Genomic DNA, 19,740 nt, shown 5'->3' with positions numbered 1-19,740 from the left:
CAAAGTTTTCACGTTCCATCGGGTAAATGCCAGTCCATCAAATCCGTCCCACGACCCATTCTTGCATTGCTCTGCACATAATCTAAGCACATTAGGCGGGAATAGAAGGACGCTCCAGGGGATAATTTTGTTCGGTGAAAGAGTTTCTTAAGAATTTTCCGAAAGGAAATCTTATTAGCAAAGTTTTGTGTGCGAGTGGAGTAAATTAATTACGTCACAAAACCGTGGGAAAGCCATGTATTCATAAAGTGCTACGTCACGTGGTACTACTCCCATTCAATTTTTGTTTTATTTGAAATTTTAAAGGGAGCGCAATTTTCCCATCAACATAATTCCCATAAAAGTTCATTAGTGCGGTTTTTAATGCAAATTAAATGTCTGACGAAGCCCTTTTTCAGTTTTAGGCCAACCAGCAGTCATTAATATGCCTCAACCCTGAGAGATATGTCGCCAATTAACGTCACCATTCGACCGTTCTGATTTTTAATGAAGTTTAGACGCGGGTGCTAATAATAAAACTATGCCAATAATAGTTTCTTAATGGCATTGGTACCGATTCGACGCTTCCTATCCGAAGGCAACCTTAGCGAAATAATGCTCCAGCACCTTTTAGAATTAAAACGTTATTTCGCCGCAAGAGCATCACAAAAGAGATTTTCCCCCAGTGACCTTGATGTACTTTAAAAACTCAAATCGAGAAGAAAAATCACCTTCAGGGATTTCCTATTTTCCACAGTAATGTGCACGAATTACGCGATTGGTGGTTCAAGAAAATTTAGTCCAGAGAGCGTTTCCGGAAGAGCGATGCTCCGGAAGCATTTTTAGTTTATTTACGAAAGGGAATATCCAGAAGAATTTCCACCATTAGATAAATGCATTTATTTACAAGTTTTAGGTTCATTTCAGCAAAACAAAATTCAATTTGGAAAGGCGAACAAAAACTGCGGAAGTCGTTTTTCAGCTAGATAGTTTCCTTGATGAGTAAAGCCTCAGTATTCTAAACACTTTTAGGGCATATGACCGTTCCACCAGAAAAAGAATTCCCTATTTTCTGCAAGAGAACGAATGGACTTAATCGAGGATCGATGTTCATTTACCAAGTCCATTTTCAGCCTGATGCCCGGACAATTTTTTAGCAGCTTAAAGACTGTGCAAAGAAATAATTTATTTCCCGCTTTCCTCTTGGCAACACTTACAGTTTTTCCAATTTAAGAGATTTTATTAGGATTTTTCCCGTTACAAACTGAAGGCATCACTCCAGCTGATAGATCAATTTATTTTTCCGTTAGTTAATAATCGCTTTAGGAAACATTTATTAGTGCTGAATAACTGCACAATAAACACAATAAGATTTATTGAGGGATTAATATTGCCTGCTTGGTTTGTTTGCTTTGATGCTTGCTGTTCGGATACGGAGGCATGTCTATATTGTTCTGCCAATTTACGTACTTAAGGAACGGTTTTTCACTCGATTGTTCAATTAACCCACAGATTGCTTCCATAATATCCCGTAGAGAATCATAAAAGAGCTTATTATACAGGGTGTCCCACACAGGGCTTATTATTAGATCTCCCTCAAAATTCTACGAATATTTCATTTAACAGCGATGCCGACTGGCTTTCATTCTTCGAAAGTTATCCATGGAATCCTGGATTGCTGGATTTGCTCGTAAAACGTCCTTTCCTATTATCTTCGCTGTTACAATCTCAATTATCATTAAAATTTCGAGAATTACGGCACACTTTCCTTAGAACCAATGCGATTTGTGTTAAGAAAGTTCTTGTAAGTCCTCGTTGGACTGCTTTTAAAAGGATTTCCCTAGTTTTTTCCTGAAGAAAGTCTTTTTCACTCCAAAATAATGCAGAGAAAATTGTTCTTCCCTAATATTGTTTAATCCCATGTATTTTTCCCAAAATAGAAGGCTTATCTAGTAGACAACACAGCATGGCAAGCCATAAAAGTACGATCCATAAAAGTTCCAGATGGCCGGTTTTTAGATGCAAAGCCGCCTTTATCCGCAATGGAAGTTGTTTTTCCATTTGCATCTTATTTTCAGGATAAATTTGGTTTAATAGATTTTAATACATTCCCCTCTGGATCTATACAGCGTGGTCCCCACCTACCGGGCCAAAGTTCAACCGCATATTTTTGCTACAAAAATGTTACCGCTACGCAAGATGTTTCTTATATGAACGCTGACAGTCTTCGATATACAAGGTGATTCAGGCAATGCCGGGTGATTAAAATTTCGCTGGAAAATAAGCAGAAAAGTCCAAATGAATTTATTGTTTTGTTATATACGCAATATTGCGATTTCATGACGGTTTAATCATTCTGGCCGCACAAAAAGTATTGTTCGCAGCTTTGGAGTAAAAGTTGAATTTTACACCTATTGTACAAAAATAACTATTAAATTCCACAAATTTGTGAAAATGTTCGAATCCGATGAAATCCCTATAAGCCCTGGTTGATTATAAGCCTTCCTCTATGGTTTGCGCTCAAATTCGGTGTTATTCACGGTGCATAACAATACAGAAATCATAATAGAATTTATTGTCTATTACAGTTGAATAGGCACGAATTTAATAAAGTGGAATATTGAAATAGATATCGTACCTCAACGCAGTTCTTGATGGTGGATTCCGTTTGTAAGTAAATTGTGATAGTTTCTATAGGCAAAGGATATTACGGTCTATAGTCTCTTCTCAGTAATGGCATTTCCTACATTTAACGTTCTTGGAATTAGGCGTTCCTTCGACTTGTAAAACCCGCAGTTTGAAGACGAAACCGCATTGACAGCAGAACAAAAAGTCTACACAAATAAAATTTGAAAACATGAAGTATATATAAAAGCTAGCACATGTTTCCTTAATGAAATTTCACTGAACACTTTCTCTTGCCTCAGCATATATCCATACGTTTACAGTTACGGTGTATTGTGCCGAAGGATTTTATTTATCGAGATTTGCACTAAAACAGTACAATCTTGCTGATTCCCCCAGGATTCAGGATAGGGAAAGGATTTGTCCCGACTTAGGACAAGGTTGGTCTGGGAAGGAGGGACGACGCGACGTCAAAAAGGAATTTCCAGAAACCTGCTGCGATATTTTCGCTCCACTAACTCAGAATCTGGACTAAATCTCTGGAGAATATTCTTATCAACTATTCAGGGTTTATAAATATGGATCCATAAATTATTTTGAAAGGAATTTCCGGTTAGAGGATATATTTCTCAGTTACGCGTCATATAATTTAAAACGAATTTCAGCTCATCTTTGGAGTCTAACGTAAATTTGTCACCATTTGCCCAATGCGGGTATAAAGTCAATTTTTGTATTTTCCCAAAGGCAAATAGGTTCGTTTTTGTATCTCGTTTTGTGTAAGCATGAACATGGCATAAATTAAACATGAAAGGTATAGAGAGGAAGATATTACTTCCAATATACAATTATTTTCGAAGCTTAGGGGCTTTATAGTATTTTAGCGGGGTAAGAGTTTCAAAAACAATCCATTAGTGGCCTCTTTTAACTGTCTGCTCTAGATAAAGAGCAGAATGCAAGAGATCTTCTCGTTGCGATTAAAAGCGGTTTTGCATCTAAAAGCCGGCTATCTGGAACTTTTCTGGATCGTACTCTCCTTTTGATGTCTGCACGAAGGTTAGTCACGCGATGTTGTCAACGAAAAAGGTCTTCTTTTGTGAGAAAAATTACATCGGATTAACCTATATTAGACAAAACTAGGCTGGATTGTTTTGGTCTGAGAAATGCGACTCATCGCTCGATTCTGGCACAAGAGCGGTACAGGAGGGGCTTGTAAAGGCAGTCGAAATATTTAAAACACGCATTTGTCGAAAATAAAGTTTACCGTAATTTTCGAAATCTTAACGATAATGCAGTTTGTAACAATGTAGAAAATGCGAAAGAGAGTTTTATATGCTAAAATTCTAGGATTTTACAGCTGAAAGCAAACAAATTTACGACTCGTGACGGTGAAAATCAGTTGAAAGCAAAGGTAAACTGGGAAAAACGCCTCGTTCATTTGAGCGACTAAAGGGAAATCAAACAGTCTAAAATATATCTTTTTAAGTATTCAAATTTCATTAGGGACAAATCGTGTCGAAGGGGAAGCGAATATAGTCTTTTTTTAACTTTCCTATAATTTTCAAGGGAATTGGCCCGAGAAGTTATGCTTAAAGTGAATAAATATATGGAAATTGGCCATACAGAAGAAACGTTGGAAATGAGCGGAATAAATAATAATTAATTATCTAATGCGGGACTATGGACGAGGGTTGCGATGACGACGTCGGACAGAAAGAGAATCACCTAAAAAAATTCATTTGGCTCGGAAGTGTTAGTTGAAGTCAACGTATGCAATTAAAGGATGAAAAATTTACTAATTTTTGGACAAGGCGACTTAAAGGTCCAAAAATGGGCAATTTTCTTTTCATTATATGCTGAAAAAAAGTCGGCAATTCCGAATGAAGGATCCAGAATATTTCTAGAATATTAGGAATAGTAGGAGTTTTAATCATTATTTACTTGAAAATTCATCATTAAAAATTATTAACTGATGTAAATGAATAGAAAAATGTTATCTCCCTTATTATACAACTTTTATGGATTTTATTTGATACAGAGGCATGTACATAGGTACGTAATTGAATACAAGTTTCTTACTTTTAAAGAAAAAGGCTCAAAGCAAATAAATTAAATCCGTTACACACGCGGGTCAAAAAGGACAAAGGAAATACCTTTAGGAAAACAGTAGGTCTTTACGTGGAAAACCTGATTCAAAAGCTATCAGACTCTGGTATTTCTTGTCGAGTGGCCTTAAGAAAACTTTAAATACGTTATTGTTCTTAATATAATTTCCATACTGCTCGAACGCTGTTCCTATTAAGTAAAAAAACAAAGGGGTAAAATTGGAACATCGCCGCCACAATTAGACCGAACCGAAAATTTCCAAACGCTTCGGGATTCGGAATCAGGAATTTGTTTAATTTAGATCATTTAGATTCAGCAAGTTGAATAAAATTAGAGCTAAAGTTAATAGAGCAAGGAGCAAGAAACGGAATACAGACGTTGCAGATAATTAACAATATAATGTGATTCGAACATGGCCTCAATTTTTCAGCTGGAGCTGGCGCCTCCTCATTAACTCCGCAAGACATTTCAAGGCAGCGATTCGTGAAAGGTTGTTAATTGTTTTAATCAAAGGCTGCTACAAAATCAGGAGGGGAGGGATATGTACTTGACCTTTTCAAAAATCACTTGGAAACAACTTACACCCACTTCAATGCACAATCTAACTTAATTTGAACATTTAACATGGAAAGTTTCGTGCGGATGGACATAAATAGAATAAAAAGTTACGACACTCGTTTCCACTTATCGCCTCCATCAGGTTGCAGTGTTTAAGTAAACATTAGGCATTACAAACAACATTGATTTGCGACAACGATTCCTTAGATTACAAGGCAACAAAGAGAGAGTAACACCTGTTTTAGGACGAAGAAATTTAAGCCTCCGTAAAGTGACGGAATTGCGAATTAAAGGGCAATATTGGACGTCCTTTGAATGTCTCCTCAAAGTCGGTATCATTTGCGAACATCCACCCGCGTACAGTGAATTGATACAATTCCTGCAATAGGTATCCTGTAAGGCCAGTAATTTTGAAAATATCTGAGGAGACCGTAGCTTCGAGTTCCTTTGAAAGGTGGCCATTTCAATACAAAGAACTAAAAAGGGTAAATTGAAAGCGCCTTTCACGGAGGCAGTCTAAAAGTTGCCATTTCAAAAGCCTGACATGCTTTAATTTTCTTTGGGCTATTTTCAGATTAGAGCAGCCACTTGTAAATTGCGAAAGTTGTGCTTCAGCTAGATAAATTCCTAGTTCTTTTATATTTGCTTTGATTGAATGTTTTTTATTTTGCAATTTCTTTTAGCTTAAAGATTAAGATTTCGTCATTTCGACATTATTTGCGGGGTACTTTGTTCAAAAGCTACTGGGGCTTTTTAATGGCTTCCCGAGCAAATGCAGATAACTCCTTTATACTGCAAAAGCGCTCACCGAACATAAAGCAAAACGGGCATTACACAACGACATATCGAACATTGCTGAAATTCAAGTATGCTTCATTACAAAGCACTAATATCACGAATCCAATCTGTATCTTTAAATATTAAAAGCTTCTATTTCAAATTGCCATAAAAGCTGAAATATGTATCTATTGATTATTGAAAAACGGACAAAGCAAACGTTTTTAATTAAAAACGAGGTTGGAAAGTGGCAGTTAGAAAATGATCATTAAAATTAAAATTAAACATTTTTTTGTTGACCTACGGATCTAAACTTCAGCCCTGTTTTTTTACAAATATTTACCAACAAGATTTTCACGCCAAACCTGAATGGATTCGAAGACGCCATTCAGTATCGAACTGTCGGATAATTTAACCAGTCCAGTTTTATCGGATTTCCGGGCTGTTTGGCGTGGAGAATTCAGAAAGTCACGAATTTGTCTGGGTATTTTTAAATTTATAGTTTGATTTCGATTTAAGTTCGCTATCGATTAATTTGTTAAGTAATCCCGTTGGGTATTCGAACTTTTGACTTTTTGCCAAACAATATTATCTTGAGTTCGTTTTTATTTCGTTTAGCGTCGCATTATTTTTTTCCCGAGTTTGTTTCCATGAACGAACTTGAATGTAATCGCGGAAAATGTTGTCCTTAAATTTCGTTTCTAAGTTGCGTATTACAAAAGAATCCATTTAGCTTGGAATCCGTTGGACCCAAAGGAAACCTCAAGACAGTCTCATATAGCTGTCTACATCAATTTTCACGGAAATTTCACTCAGCTTTAGTAATCACTTCCTTTGCCTGCTCTTATCTTACTTGAAAGTATAATTTATAATTGACTCCGAATGGTCTAAATTGTTAAGTGACTTCTTGTTGTGATCCCAAAAGTCGCACTCTAATACTGATTTTTAATTCTTATCTTTGTTTTCGATAAAAATTTTGGATTTAATTATTTGCGTTTTGCAGTGCTAATAATGAATTATAGAAAAATGGTAGAGAAAGAGACTGAGAGAATTAAAAGGAACGGAATGTACCTTAGAGGTGGCCGTTCGAGTTAGAGTTAGAGATAAGTAAGAGGCGAAGTGTTCGATTGTTCATTTTATTTTTCATTTTAGGGGCCGAAATAAATAGCCCCGCTTTGAAATGTCAGAAGGCGAACTCTTTCTATCATCAACAATTTTTATCTACAATATCTTTTATTTTCATCCAACAATTTCTACTTTCTGCATATCCGCAATTTGTGGTTTCGTTCCTTGAAAGTTTACTTTTATCCAAGTGCAGTCCATTTGAATCCCATCTCTTTACCACTTTATAAAATATACTGAATGACAAAGGAAGGTAAACACCCAGTGTTTGTATTTTTATTTTGATAATATTTTGCATGCTAATGTGTTTTGAGTCCAACAACAATCGATAACATTTTCAGCCTTATCTGCACAGTAATCTGCCCTTAAGTTTTGTTGAAATTATGATGCGACACTGCTTATACTTTGAATGTTTTGTTTCTGCTTGCCTTTTGTTCATGTTGCAAGAATTTAGAGATTTTTTTTAGTTCTTTCTAAGAAGGGCCATATGCGAACTCATCTGATAATCCTTTATTTATGATGTCAAACTGGGGTAGTCCTTGGTGAAAGTTCTCTCTTTTTGCTAGCACGTGTTTTTTGGTCTAATTCTAAGAACCTTAGTTGGCAGGTCAATTGCATTGGTCTGGTTTTTAGTTTTTGTAAGTTAGTTCATTTCTCCCACTCGTACCATAAGGACCTACTCAATAAAATTCTCATTACTCTGTAGAAGTGTATATTTCTTGTTCTCTACGGAGACTCAAAATACCTCAACAAGTTTTTTTTGTACTATTCCCTGTTGTAAAGAATTTGCCTCTACATTCGTGGCTTGACCCTTGATTGTTAAAAATCTTGTTGCTAAACGTTCTTTAAAGGCGACTGCTATTCCTCGAGTACGTAGACTTGGGTACATTCCTCAGCTCAATGACTTTGAGAGGGTGGGTTATGAGAAAAAGGTCTTTCCGTTAGAGCAATTAACAAAAGAACCAACAAATCCGTACGTATCATTTTAAGATGTTATCAAACATGGACGGAAGAAAGTCGCCAACACAGAGCTAGGGGTACCGGATGTCATAGGGGGACAGCTTAGCGTCAAGACCGTCGTCTTAGCCTTTTGGCTCTTAAAGACCGTTTTGGTACCACTCGAAGGATTGCCCATCAATGGTTTGAAAAACACGAAAGGGTGGTTGGAATGCGTACAGTATATCGTCGGATACAGAATTTTGGCCATTTTTCTTTTTGCCTCCATTGGGTGTTGCCTTTCACTCCCGATCATCGACATAACCGCCTGCAGTGGTGCAGAAAGAGACAACAGTGGGATCAGGAATGGAACAGTATCGTTTTTAGTGATAAATCTCGTTTGTGCTTATCGATGCATGATGATCGTGCAAGGAAAAGGCGACGTGACGAAAGACTTGATCCACAGTTCTACGTGGAGAGGCATGTTCATCATACCGCAAGGGTAATGGTAAGAGGTGCCATTGCATATGGAAGTAGGTAACCGCTAATCTTCATTAAAGGTAACATGACAGCCCTTCGTCACATTCAGGAAATAGTGGAACCATATGTCTTACCATCTGTTGCGACTATTCAATACCATATTTTCCAACAAGACAATGCTAGACCACATGTAGCTAGAGGGACGCGAGACTTCATGAGCTAACACCATGTTACTATTTTATCATGGCCACCAAGATCACCTGACCTATCTCCTATTGAACACGTGTAGGACAGGGTAGATCGCAGATTGTTGAATTTGGAACATCCCCCTCAGACATTGGAAGCACTTTGGCGTGAGGTAGAGGTAGCCTGGAATGAAATACCGCAAGATACTATAGACCACCTCATAAGAACAATGCCCAGGCGTCTGCATGAGTGTATAACAAATAGATAGTCTTCGATACATTATTGAATAGCTTCATGTAGTGGTCAACCGATTTGTCTTAAAATGTTATCAATTTTTGTTGGACCCAAAACACATTAGCATGCAAAATATTATTGAAATAAAAATACAAACACTGGGTGTTTACCTTTCTTGTCGTTCAGTGTACATCCTAAATTATTTAAGGCATAATTCGTATCTGCGAAATCACTGCACTTATGTAAAGGTAATGCCTGTTCAGGTTCGAATTACCGTTTTCTACTTAATTTGCTATTTCAAATGTTTCAGCTTATATTGAGCGCTTTGAGAGATGCATATTGGCGTAAAATATCGATATGGGTCTACCCTTTTATATGCGTTGACAGGACGGGAGCTGCTGAATATCCTCAAGCATGACGATCCAGAAATCAATGAGTTTTTATTGCTGAGGATTCCAAGGGTTTAGAGGAAGAAGATATTGAGGAGGAAAGTGACAGGGAAGACTGCAATAATCAGATTAATGTCGAGAACAAAGGAGTTTGGGTTGCTCCACTTTGATTATAGTTCTGAACAGTCATCATTCTGTCTAGTACTTCCGCGTAAAAATATGAAACGAGGTGTGATAAAATGCTCGATTTGGTGTCATGAGATCGCAAAAATGGTTCTAGAAACTGGTTCTGGAACTCAATTCTCAACTTAAACTTTACCTGTATACTAAATAATTTCGTGCAGCAGTAACGGAAATTACAGGAATTCGACCCCCGACAAAATAATTTAAAAGCCATTATCGGTGCTTAATAATACTTGCGTAATCTATAATTCTCTATATTTTACCACGATGATTCCAAACGATAGCTTTTTACGATAGATGATCTATCCTTTCAAAATTATTCGGCGCGAACTAGAAACTTATGATATGCACCGAACACCATCAGCTTTCAGTCCCCTGACGAGTATGCGACAAGGGTGGACGTAGCAATAGATATATTAATGATAGTAGGTTGAATGAGTTTTAGTTGAAGCAGAGCTCCATTTCACCTTAAGAGAGAAAACATGTAATTTGGAATGTTAGACCTACTTACAGCGACGCAAGTAAATTTCAGAGATCTTATAGTGATCAGAAGCTGTTATTTCCAATCTTGAAGTGGTTCGTGCGGTAAAAGAGGCTCAGATAGTCTTCGGTGCAAATAACCTGTTCTCCTAATAAATCACTTTCGTTGAGACCCGAGGCAGCCACTAAAAGCCTTAAACGATCATATATATCTTACCATATAAAAATTTTGAGCAGTATGATTTTTGCTCTTTTCCGCAAAATCTCAGCAAATTTCGTGAGTAAAACAAAACTATGTCAGCTTTCAATGTAATGGCATCACAAAAAACCCGCCGGAGATTTTAAAAAACTTCTGCGGCGACAGTTTGCGACGCCCTACAATAGTGGTAAATCCGAACCTCGATGTCAGAAGCGTCGCGACGCCAATTTGTTTACCCGCCAAGGAGGTTTCCATGAATTCTGAATGTGCACTTTTCCTCTGGTGGGAATTTAGATAGCAAAAATCGTCCCTTTCGGTCTCGATCAAATAGCTGTAAAAATGCGGCCAGACAAGTTCTTACGTCAATCTATCAAGGAGATAGAGCTACTTGGAACCCCAGAGGCAGCCCTAAAACAGTTTGATGTCTAATTAGCACCCTCCTAAGTTGACAGAAACTCTATTAGGTGCTGACAGATTTAATAAGCTTTTGGTCTCCAACGTCTCCCAGGCGATATACTTGAGACAAATTAAGGTCGGAATCAAAACTTTAAACTTCGAGTGACACTCTAATAGATAATCTAAACAAAGATTTATGTCGAGGGTAATCTTCGAAGCATTTTAATTAAATTCTAAATTGGCGCAATTTTATCGCCCTACCTGCCCCTAATGGCGATCCTAAATAAAAATGGAGATTTAATTAGAGCTTGTCCCGTTTTCGTAAATTCGGCAATATTTTAATGAACAAACGCTTTTGTGACGAATCGCCCCCTTCAGGATGCTGGACATGAACCTTTTGAACGATAAATCCTTCGGAACGTAGAAAATTTAAAACAAGAGCCCAAATACCCCCAAAAGCGGTGAAATTACTTAAGCCTGCAATTTGCATCCTCTGGGTTTCCACGAGGAAATTATTTTGCGATAATGTATCGACGTGGATGAACTGGCAGAAAATGCCTGGCATTTCAGACAAGGTGTTAAAAGCCGAGGTGTGTCAAGGTTTTGAAATTGCTTTGCCATAAGAAGGCAGGCAAAGCAACGTGCAAACGAGTGGGGTTGAATATCCATCAAAGAGCTTTTCATGTATTTTCGTGCCAACAATTATTGGACCGCTTTTTTTAAATTCTTTGAAGCAACGAGGGAGCTGAAAGGAAAGAGAATTTGTTAACATATTAATATAAATTTCCCAGTATTTGTGAGTATCGATATTGCATGTGATGTTCTAGATATATAATTTATTTTCCTGACAAAAACAAAATTTGCTTTATGATAGGAAAGATTTTAAAATCATTTTCAACAAAGGCTCCAAAAGCTGTTCATCTACAAGGAGGAGCAGTAAGGAATTACCATCCTTAAACTTGTGTAATATGTAATGTATCTGACGTTGAAATCTAGGGAAAGGAGCTTATCGGCAAAATGTTTTTAAAGTGGTACTCCAGGGGGGTGCTACCCCTTTGAAATTTTTAAATAGAACCCTGAGCATTGGCGCACTCTAAGCAAATCTGAAAAATCAAACTCTACATTTATAGATCACGACTGATTTTAGCTTATGTACGAGTTTTACCTTGGAAAAATTTTCATTGTATGCACCCTCGATGCAGTATGACAAGTTGTAACGACGTTATTGAAGCGTTTGAAACTACCATGGAAAATTTACCTTGCGTTTTAACTACACAAATCAAAAGAAACTAAGGAACAAACATACTTTTGGTTATAATTTTTTTAATTAATTCACACTAAATTTACATAAAATTTCATCAATACCTTGTGTTACCATCACGAGCATTAATAACAGCGGGGCCGCGTTCTGACATACTCAAAATCACGTTATCTACAGTCTCTTGTGGTAAAAGTTGCGGTTACTCCCTGAGGATGTTCTGAAAAGCTAAATTGCCATGAGCACACGCCACGAGAGGATTGAATTGCTTTTGCAGCATGCCCGTACGAGCTCTATGGGATTCAAGTCGGGTGGTTGTGGTGGTCAATTCATCAAAGTTACATTATTGTCCCTGGACCAACGCGTAGTAGCCTGGTTAATATATGGATAAGAATTGTTTTGCATATAGAGCAGTTGTGGGGCTAGTAGCATATGCAAAACGAATAGATTCGAGCGCATGGCATTTGGTTCGTGGCAGGCAAACGAGCTCAGTGCAATATGATACCATTCCATCAAGTAGCTGAGAAAAAGTATCAATGAAAATGTGCTTGTGGTTTTGGGCTTCCTTATCAAATAACGCTTAAAAAATAAAAATGAAATCTCCAATTTTTAGTTTTTTCGGATATCTCAGAAGCAGCCAGAAAGTTTAAATTTTGAAAACGGCATTTGGTCAAATGTTAAATTACGCAATTTTGCCCCTATTTAAACTTCTTCGTATCCTCTCTAGTTTCCGAGATCCCAATGGTGAGGGTAGAATTTGAAATTCCCCGTATACAAGGTATATTTGATCGCCATTTCCTGCGCCTCCCTGTACATTGCGACATCTTTACTTCATAAAAAATGTATAAAGGTGTTCAAAATCGCTTTACTCGCAAGAACGGAAATTTTCGTTCCATGCTTTCCAATCCATGCTTGGGGAAATTTCAAATAAAACTACTGCTATCTGCACTCAGATTCCATTAAACAAAGTAATATGAAACAATATTTCACGGAGTTTTATTAAAGCAAACAAATCCTATTTAACGGTTTATTATATGGTTCGATTTGATGGCATAGTAAAACTAATTAACTTTCCCATAATTTACTTGTCTGTTCATTTATCTTGATTTACTCAAATAAAATTTGTCATTTTCGAATTTTCCCCCGCCATCAAAATTTATAAATCTCCCAAAGCAAACTGCACGCATTGCCGCACAAATTACTCGGACGATGTTCCAAATAAATTCCTTTAGAGACAATAAAATACATAAATTTCAGTAAGTGTCTAGAATACAGTTAAGTAACTTCTACACTAGGATGATTACGGTCTACAGTCGCACAGACCCTAATCATGTTTAATGAGAGACAAGCCTTGCGGTCTAATTAAGGCTTAAGTGATCGATAACCGGAAAATGTTGCATCTCCTCTGATTTAATGAGGGTTATCGCACGTTAACGGCGTGATATCGTTCAAAAGATTAGTGTCTCTTTGCTTGTATTACATGCAGTTTGCATTCATTATATAAGCCGATAAGGATGTAACACGAACACCAAAAAGCCTCGATAGAAATGTAAAATTATCCACCTACATATGCTGACAAGTATTGATTGCAAACAAGACTCAAAGTCTGAGGGAATGGAGAGCCATAACACTTAAGACCAAAATATCAGTGTCCTGTACACTTTACCGAAAAGTTCCCATGGAAATTGAGAAGTTGACCGATGCTCTTCTCGGATGTAGCGGTTTTTATGGAAATTATATGTGGCCTGGCATAGTTACCAGAAATTTGATATTTTGGCCTTACAAATAAGGGAGAGAAAAAGAACATAAAGAAGCATCAAGAATGGGCAACCTGTTACAGGTTGCCGAGCTATTTCTTAAGCTATGCGTTTGATTGGCCCCATTTCAGCCTTTGGACGAATTAGTTTAAAAGGGTTGGGGATGGAATCGGTAATTACACAAGTATTTAGAGCCATTTCCGCGTATTCTAAAACCTCACATTTTGATTATGTATCACTTACTAGACCGAGGAATAAATACACACTATTCAGCCATTGGAAACAAGGAAATCGATCCTTTTCATGTCTTTGTGTTAATCCAAAGATCGACAAAACGCGGCCATCTTGTGGTAGTCCAAAAACAAATTAAAAATATGGCTGAAAAAAATTTGACATATATGGCAGTTAGAGGAGTGTAATGCACATGCGTAGCGTGCTCGCTGTGACAAAATTTACCGTCTGTTACAGTTACTGCCGTTAAAAGACATTTAATACATCAAAGTTGTCAAACAACGATGAGCGGAGTAACTTACTGGCATCACCTTAAGGAATTGTGAGATTTTAGGTTTTGGTCTTCCATAAAAAGCCATTTATAACTGATAAATCCTCGTAATACCAGAAAAACAGCAGGATGGCACCCTTTAACATAATTCAATAAACGGATATATGTCTTCGTTGTCTGGATTTGAGAGCAATTATGCTCCCATTCCGCGTCTGGATTGCCGGGCTCATTGAAAATCCTTTTCCGCACATGCATCTTATTGTTCTTACGCTATTATCTTGTTCTCAATTGCATACTCCATTCAGATAGAACAGACACCTATGGATGTTTAAACATGTAAGAATTTAATACAGAATTCTCGTATTTTAGAGAAAAGTAGTTGAATTTGCCACTATTGAATTTGGCATAAGCCCACAATGTCATCGTTTAGCAGACTGCATGACTGATAACGCAAATGGTGTTTCTGAAACAATACAATGGCGTAGGAAGAAGGGAATGCGTCCCTGTATTGTTTCCACTTCCATTTCCACTGTCTATGGGGAAGTTATCGTGTTGATTTATTGAGAGAAAACTACGCTTAACCTCTAAAAGCCAGTTTGAAAGAATGCCCGGCTATGGTTGCCAGGCTTTAGGGGCCATTGTCACTTTACGGACATATTTCGCGGAGCTGTATTACCATCATTTTGTGGAAATTTTTCTCCCATATGAACGCGAAATGGAAACAGAGTGCTTTCACTAATTTAACAAAACAAATACGCATTAAAGAAGTCAAATTAGACAATAGAGGTATAGAAAAGATGGGCTCGGGAACACGAGCTACCTATCTGTCTTGTCCAGCTTGGAGAATGAGGTTCATTTATTAGTCTAGACATGATGGATATGGGCCCACCTTCATGTTTTGCTACCAAAATAGCTAAAAGACCTTGTTTTATCAACAACCGAGAATTTATACATACGTAATAAGCCACTTCTAACTTGTAACATACACCCGAAAAAAGGCTCTAAAATATGGGTTACATCTGTTTGCTTTGCGTTAAATTGGTGGATAAGTGAGGCAGGGAGGTTGAGGAAATTTGATCGGAAAACTTGTTTCTAGGGAGAAAGAAAAACTTCCTTAAGACATTGATCTGGACTTCCTTCTCGTGTTTTATTTCAGTAATTAGCTTTGGCTTTTAGTTCTCCCAAACGTAAGAGAACGCATGAAATAAATACTTTCCGAGAGTTCGTAAGTAGTAATGATGCTCATGTTGGAAAAAGGTAACGTCAAAACAAGTTTACTTTTTCCTAACCGATTTGGACAGTGGATTCTTAAAACAAATACTTACTTTTAGCCAAGTCCTTGAGTGCCTTAGAGTTCATTCAAGGATAAACATTTCCCTAGCGTGTAGATAGGGAACATTCATTCGTTCTACAGTTTCTAGATTTCATAGCAACAAGGGATTGCAGCGAATTAAACTGAAACGGAAAAGGGGCACTTCCCAATAAAAAAAAAACAGAGGCGGCTTCGCGGGATATTTTGATTATTACCGAATTTCATTGCTATCTGATATCACACATGGGAACACTCCACAAACTACCTCGGATGATATGATTGTTTATTCTTTGTTCCAGGGTTCATGCTTCAGCAACAAGATCATGGTTGATTACTCGGTCTATCATGAGAATACATCAATTCCGAACTTCTCAGAGGACAATTATTCCAGTCAGTACCCGTACGTCAACGACACTTTCGAAGGTATGTCTCCCTGTGCAAATCCGGTCCTGGCATGACGACATATGTACGAGTAATTAAAAAAAAACCATCAGAAAGAATGTCTGATGTCAGTAGGCTAAATTAAAGACTACATGAATGGGAAACTGTTAAATAAATTACGGGTTCGTTGCAAGCGAACTTTATTAAATAAACGCGCTCACCCAAAGCCCTGAAATTCTTTGTTATGCAAACTAACGCCCTAACAACACGCCCTGGTCTGCGTGTGTTATGTTTTAATTATCACATATTGAACGAAGAGCTATTTGCGCAAATATCTTCGCGAACTTTTTTGCAGAAAAATTAAGGCCATTTTTCCTGAGATAGTACCCACAAACAGGCCTACAGTATTTTCTCGTAATTGCTTGTTTACGGAGCTTTATCACAATGGATTAATACTAAATTCTTGGGAAAAAGCCCGCCCACATGGCTATAGAAATACAATACGTATTTAGGTCGGTTGTAGGTTCAGAGCCTCAGTTCTATTAGTCCTTAAATTTCCTCAAGCAATTTTCATGTTTTTCTTATTGAATTTCAGACAGAAACCAGTTCATTTTACCTGTGTGGAGACAGGTTCTATGGAGTATTTTGTATGCAGGAATGGTTATAGTAGCAACTGGAGGAAACTTGATAGTGATATGGATAGTGTTGGCGCACAAGAGGATGAGGACCGTGACGAATTATTTTTTATGTAAGTTACATTTAAAGCAAACAAGCTTTTTCAACCTTAAGCTTTTGCGGTTATTGTTAATATAACAATAATAGAGCTACTGCATCTACCAAAAGTGATAATTAAAAAAAACTTCAAGCACATTCCCGATTAAAAATGACTAAAAAGGGAATACAGATTGATAACCAGATCAGCTTGATCATCGATGTTCTGCAGAGGCTTAAGCACCCAAAGAACACTACATCCCCACTGTGGTAATTCAGCGTGAAATTTGCATAGAATTTCTCAAGAAAGTTCTAGTGGTATGGCATCAAATTCAATAAAATACTGCGAGTGCAGCAATGACCAAGCTAACTGCACCTCAAGGCCAATCAGTGAGGTGCATAGCTCGACGCTAGTGGATCCGAATTGCTAATGGAAGAATCCACATGGAGGGCTAATTAAAATTAAAAATCAATCATTGAAGTGATATTCAATCCAACTACCATTCAACCTATCCGTTCTCTCTTACGCGGCTACTGCACTTGTATGAGATTCAAAAGAATAATCAGTATCGAAAACAGCAAAGAGATACCCGAATTCGAATAAGGTGATTTTACGCAGGTATTCGCCTATTTTATTATTTTAAAGAGATTTGATTATATAATACATAAAAGGTTACAAACTTGTTTTATCAACGTCTGCAGTCTATCGAGAGCGCCCTGCAATAAATTGGATGCAAACTTTTTAGTTACTTCTTTCCATGATTCTAAAAGGGCCACCACTAATTGAATTTTAGTACGGGGCGTTTTTGGCTCGACCTCAATTTTCATTAGCCCCCATATGTTTTCTATCGGATTTAAAGTTAACAGCCTTTCTGGCGTTTTTGCACATTTTGCTATTTTTTGCAATATACTATGTATATGTAGTGAGAAAAAGTAATAAAATTCTGAAAAATTATAAAAGTCTCTTAATCGTCGTTATTATAACCAGAAAGTCAAACTTAAGCGACGCGAGAGTTAAAAGTATTGTACTACCGCGGTGTATATACGAGTTTTTCCGCTGCGAAAATTAATCAAATTTAATAAAATTGCAGTAATTTCGCCTAAATTAACCACAAATTAAATCCGAAACACAATGGGCCTTCAGTCATAATATACACGGTGACGTTTCATTTGACGTCCATCTCCATGTAAACCATAACTGATGCGACAGGAATCATGACGTCATTGTGAGGGATCTCCTTATCTCCCTCAAGAAATAATGAGCCACACGCAGTGTGTCCAAGATAAGGATGACCAGTATGAAGATCTCGTAAACGCTAACGGATACGGACTTGCGTGGGAGTTGCACATTCAAAGTAGTCTATAGTTGTTCCCGTTTACGAGATTCCCATGTCAGGCATCGATGTATTAGACACGTTATAGGTGGCATTATTAACCTGTTAGCTAAATGTTTTAGAAAAAGGCCAGAAAATATATTTCATAATCACTCAACGTAGTCAATAGTGACGTGTTTCAGAGCTAGCAGTGGAAAAAGTGATTCTTCCACTATCCATACGAAAACTTTACATTGTGTACATGCGACTGTGTAAAGTACGGTAATTCCAGAAATAGTACCAAAAATATGGCTTATGTTATGGATTTCCAGTTTGACGTGACCAAAAACCTGTATGATGCTTCTCGTAGGGCCAAAATGTATAGTATGTCTTTCTCCTAGGACCGAAATGAGATGATTTCGACTCGGAGTACCCAAGACAATATACACAGCTCAAAATAATCGACGGAACAAGGACAATTGTTGACAAATCCTCATTGTTGGTACTTGTGATAAAAAAATATGTTTGCTGTGTTTTCGTGGATTATTAGTCGATTGAGGGCGTAAACCAAGAAACTGCAGATGTGGCAGAAAGATATACTGGCCGGACGGCTAGAACGAGAGAGGCATTTTCAGGAGGATCATAATTATGAAGGAGGTTCCATGATGGAAGATCATAGCCAAAAGCATGCTTGTTTGAAAATGTACAAAATAGCCATCAAGGCAATTATGGAGTGGATACTCAAGTTCGAATCTCCCTGAATTCGCAATAATCTTCCCTACTTTAGTTAAGGTTCAATGGAAAAATTAATTATTTACATGCCAAACAACAAAACATTGAACAAAAATGACTCTGGAGCCAAAACGGCTAATTTTGGACTAGGAGTTTCCATACAAAGATTATTCACCGCAATGTCTCCGATAACCTCTTTAAGATTGGCACAACCTTTTTGGAACGCGCTGTACATCAATCTTTACTGATTGTTCCAAAATATTCGCCGGAGAACATGAGCCAAAACTTTAAAGAGAATTTCTTCCGTTATGCCTGTCATATGAAAATTACTCAAAAGTTTGTTTTGTTCTCGGTAATTTACTTAGAAATTGTTATGTAATATGACGGGGACCGAATCTGCTCCTGAAAGGATTAACCCGTCTACTTGATCAGCATTTGATGTGTGTGTGTGTGTATGTTCGAGCAAAGTTGCGGTTTAACATACACGGTTAACTAGTCAATGAAATTACGGTTTACCTTTTACCATTACGATCGGCTACTAGCGTCCATTAAACTTTCTTTAACCGAAAACGAATATTAAACTCTAAACTTTATCCAGAAATAGCAGCGGCTAAGCCATTATAAATAAAAATGTGGAAACCCAAAGTAGAGAATACAGTGCATTAGTTCTAACAAACGCGATAAAATACGGGTTTTATGTTGTGAAAACGAGGTTCCGTTCCATTAGGAAAACAAAAAAAATTGGAACAGTAACGAAACGTGTTTGTTTCGAGATTACGCCTGTGCTATTTAATAATGCATGCCACTTTAAGTGATTTTAAAACAACGACATTTATATGGAATAATTTAGGGCTTTATCGAATGATTAATCCACTAGGGTGAACAGATTCAATTTGGATACCAATCATTGATCACGTGAATGAGAAATGTCCATATTTAGGGGGACCAAATATTGATGTATATTATAGGAACAGATTAACATATTCAATGCTGATTTAATCAAGCTTGAGGATTTGATTATTCAAACTGAACGCATTTCCTTGTTATGGCGCTATCAGATTTTCACATCACAGTTTTTTCGCCAATCCAGCGAAAATTATGTTTTCTTATGTTACTCCTTGTGAGCT

The 19,740-nt window shown here is 37.3% G+C and overlaps 1 protein-coding gene across 2 annotated transcripts in view; it reads left to right on the top strand.

The window, feature by feature from the left end:
* The window catches only part of LOC136415759 (tachykinin-like peptides receptor 99D), a 152,729-nt gene that overhangs the window by 119,681 nt on the left and 13,308 nt on the right, over window positions 1-19,740 (top strand). The window contains exons 1-2 of one of the 2 annotated variants that reach the window (XM_066400542.1): window positions 15,781-15,899; window positions 16,453-16,605. The exons of the other annotated variant lie outside the window; for it this stretch is intronic. Of the exons in view, the coding sequence (XP_066256639.1) occupies window positions 15,800-15,899; window positions 16,453-16,605 (253 nt within the window). The 5' untranslated portion in view covers window positions 15,781-15,799. Of the gene's footprint in view, window positions 1-15,780; window positions 15,900-16,452; window positions 16,606-19,740 lie in introns of those variants that run through there. 2 annotated transcript variants of the gene reach the window in all.

Source organism: Euwallacea similis, chromosome 21, assembly GCF_039881205.1.
Source record: "Euwallacea similis isolate ESF13 chromosome 21, ESF131.1, whole genome shotgun sequence".
In the NCBI taxonomy this organism is placed as follows: Eukaryota; Metazoa; Arthropoda; class Insecta; order Coleoptera; family Curculionidae; genus Euwallacea; species Euwallacea similis.
The sequence above is the reverse complement of the archived record's forward strand: the minus strand, read 5'-3'. Positions and strand labels throughout refer to the sequence as shown.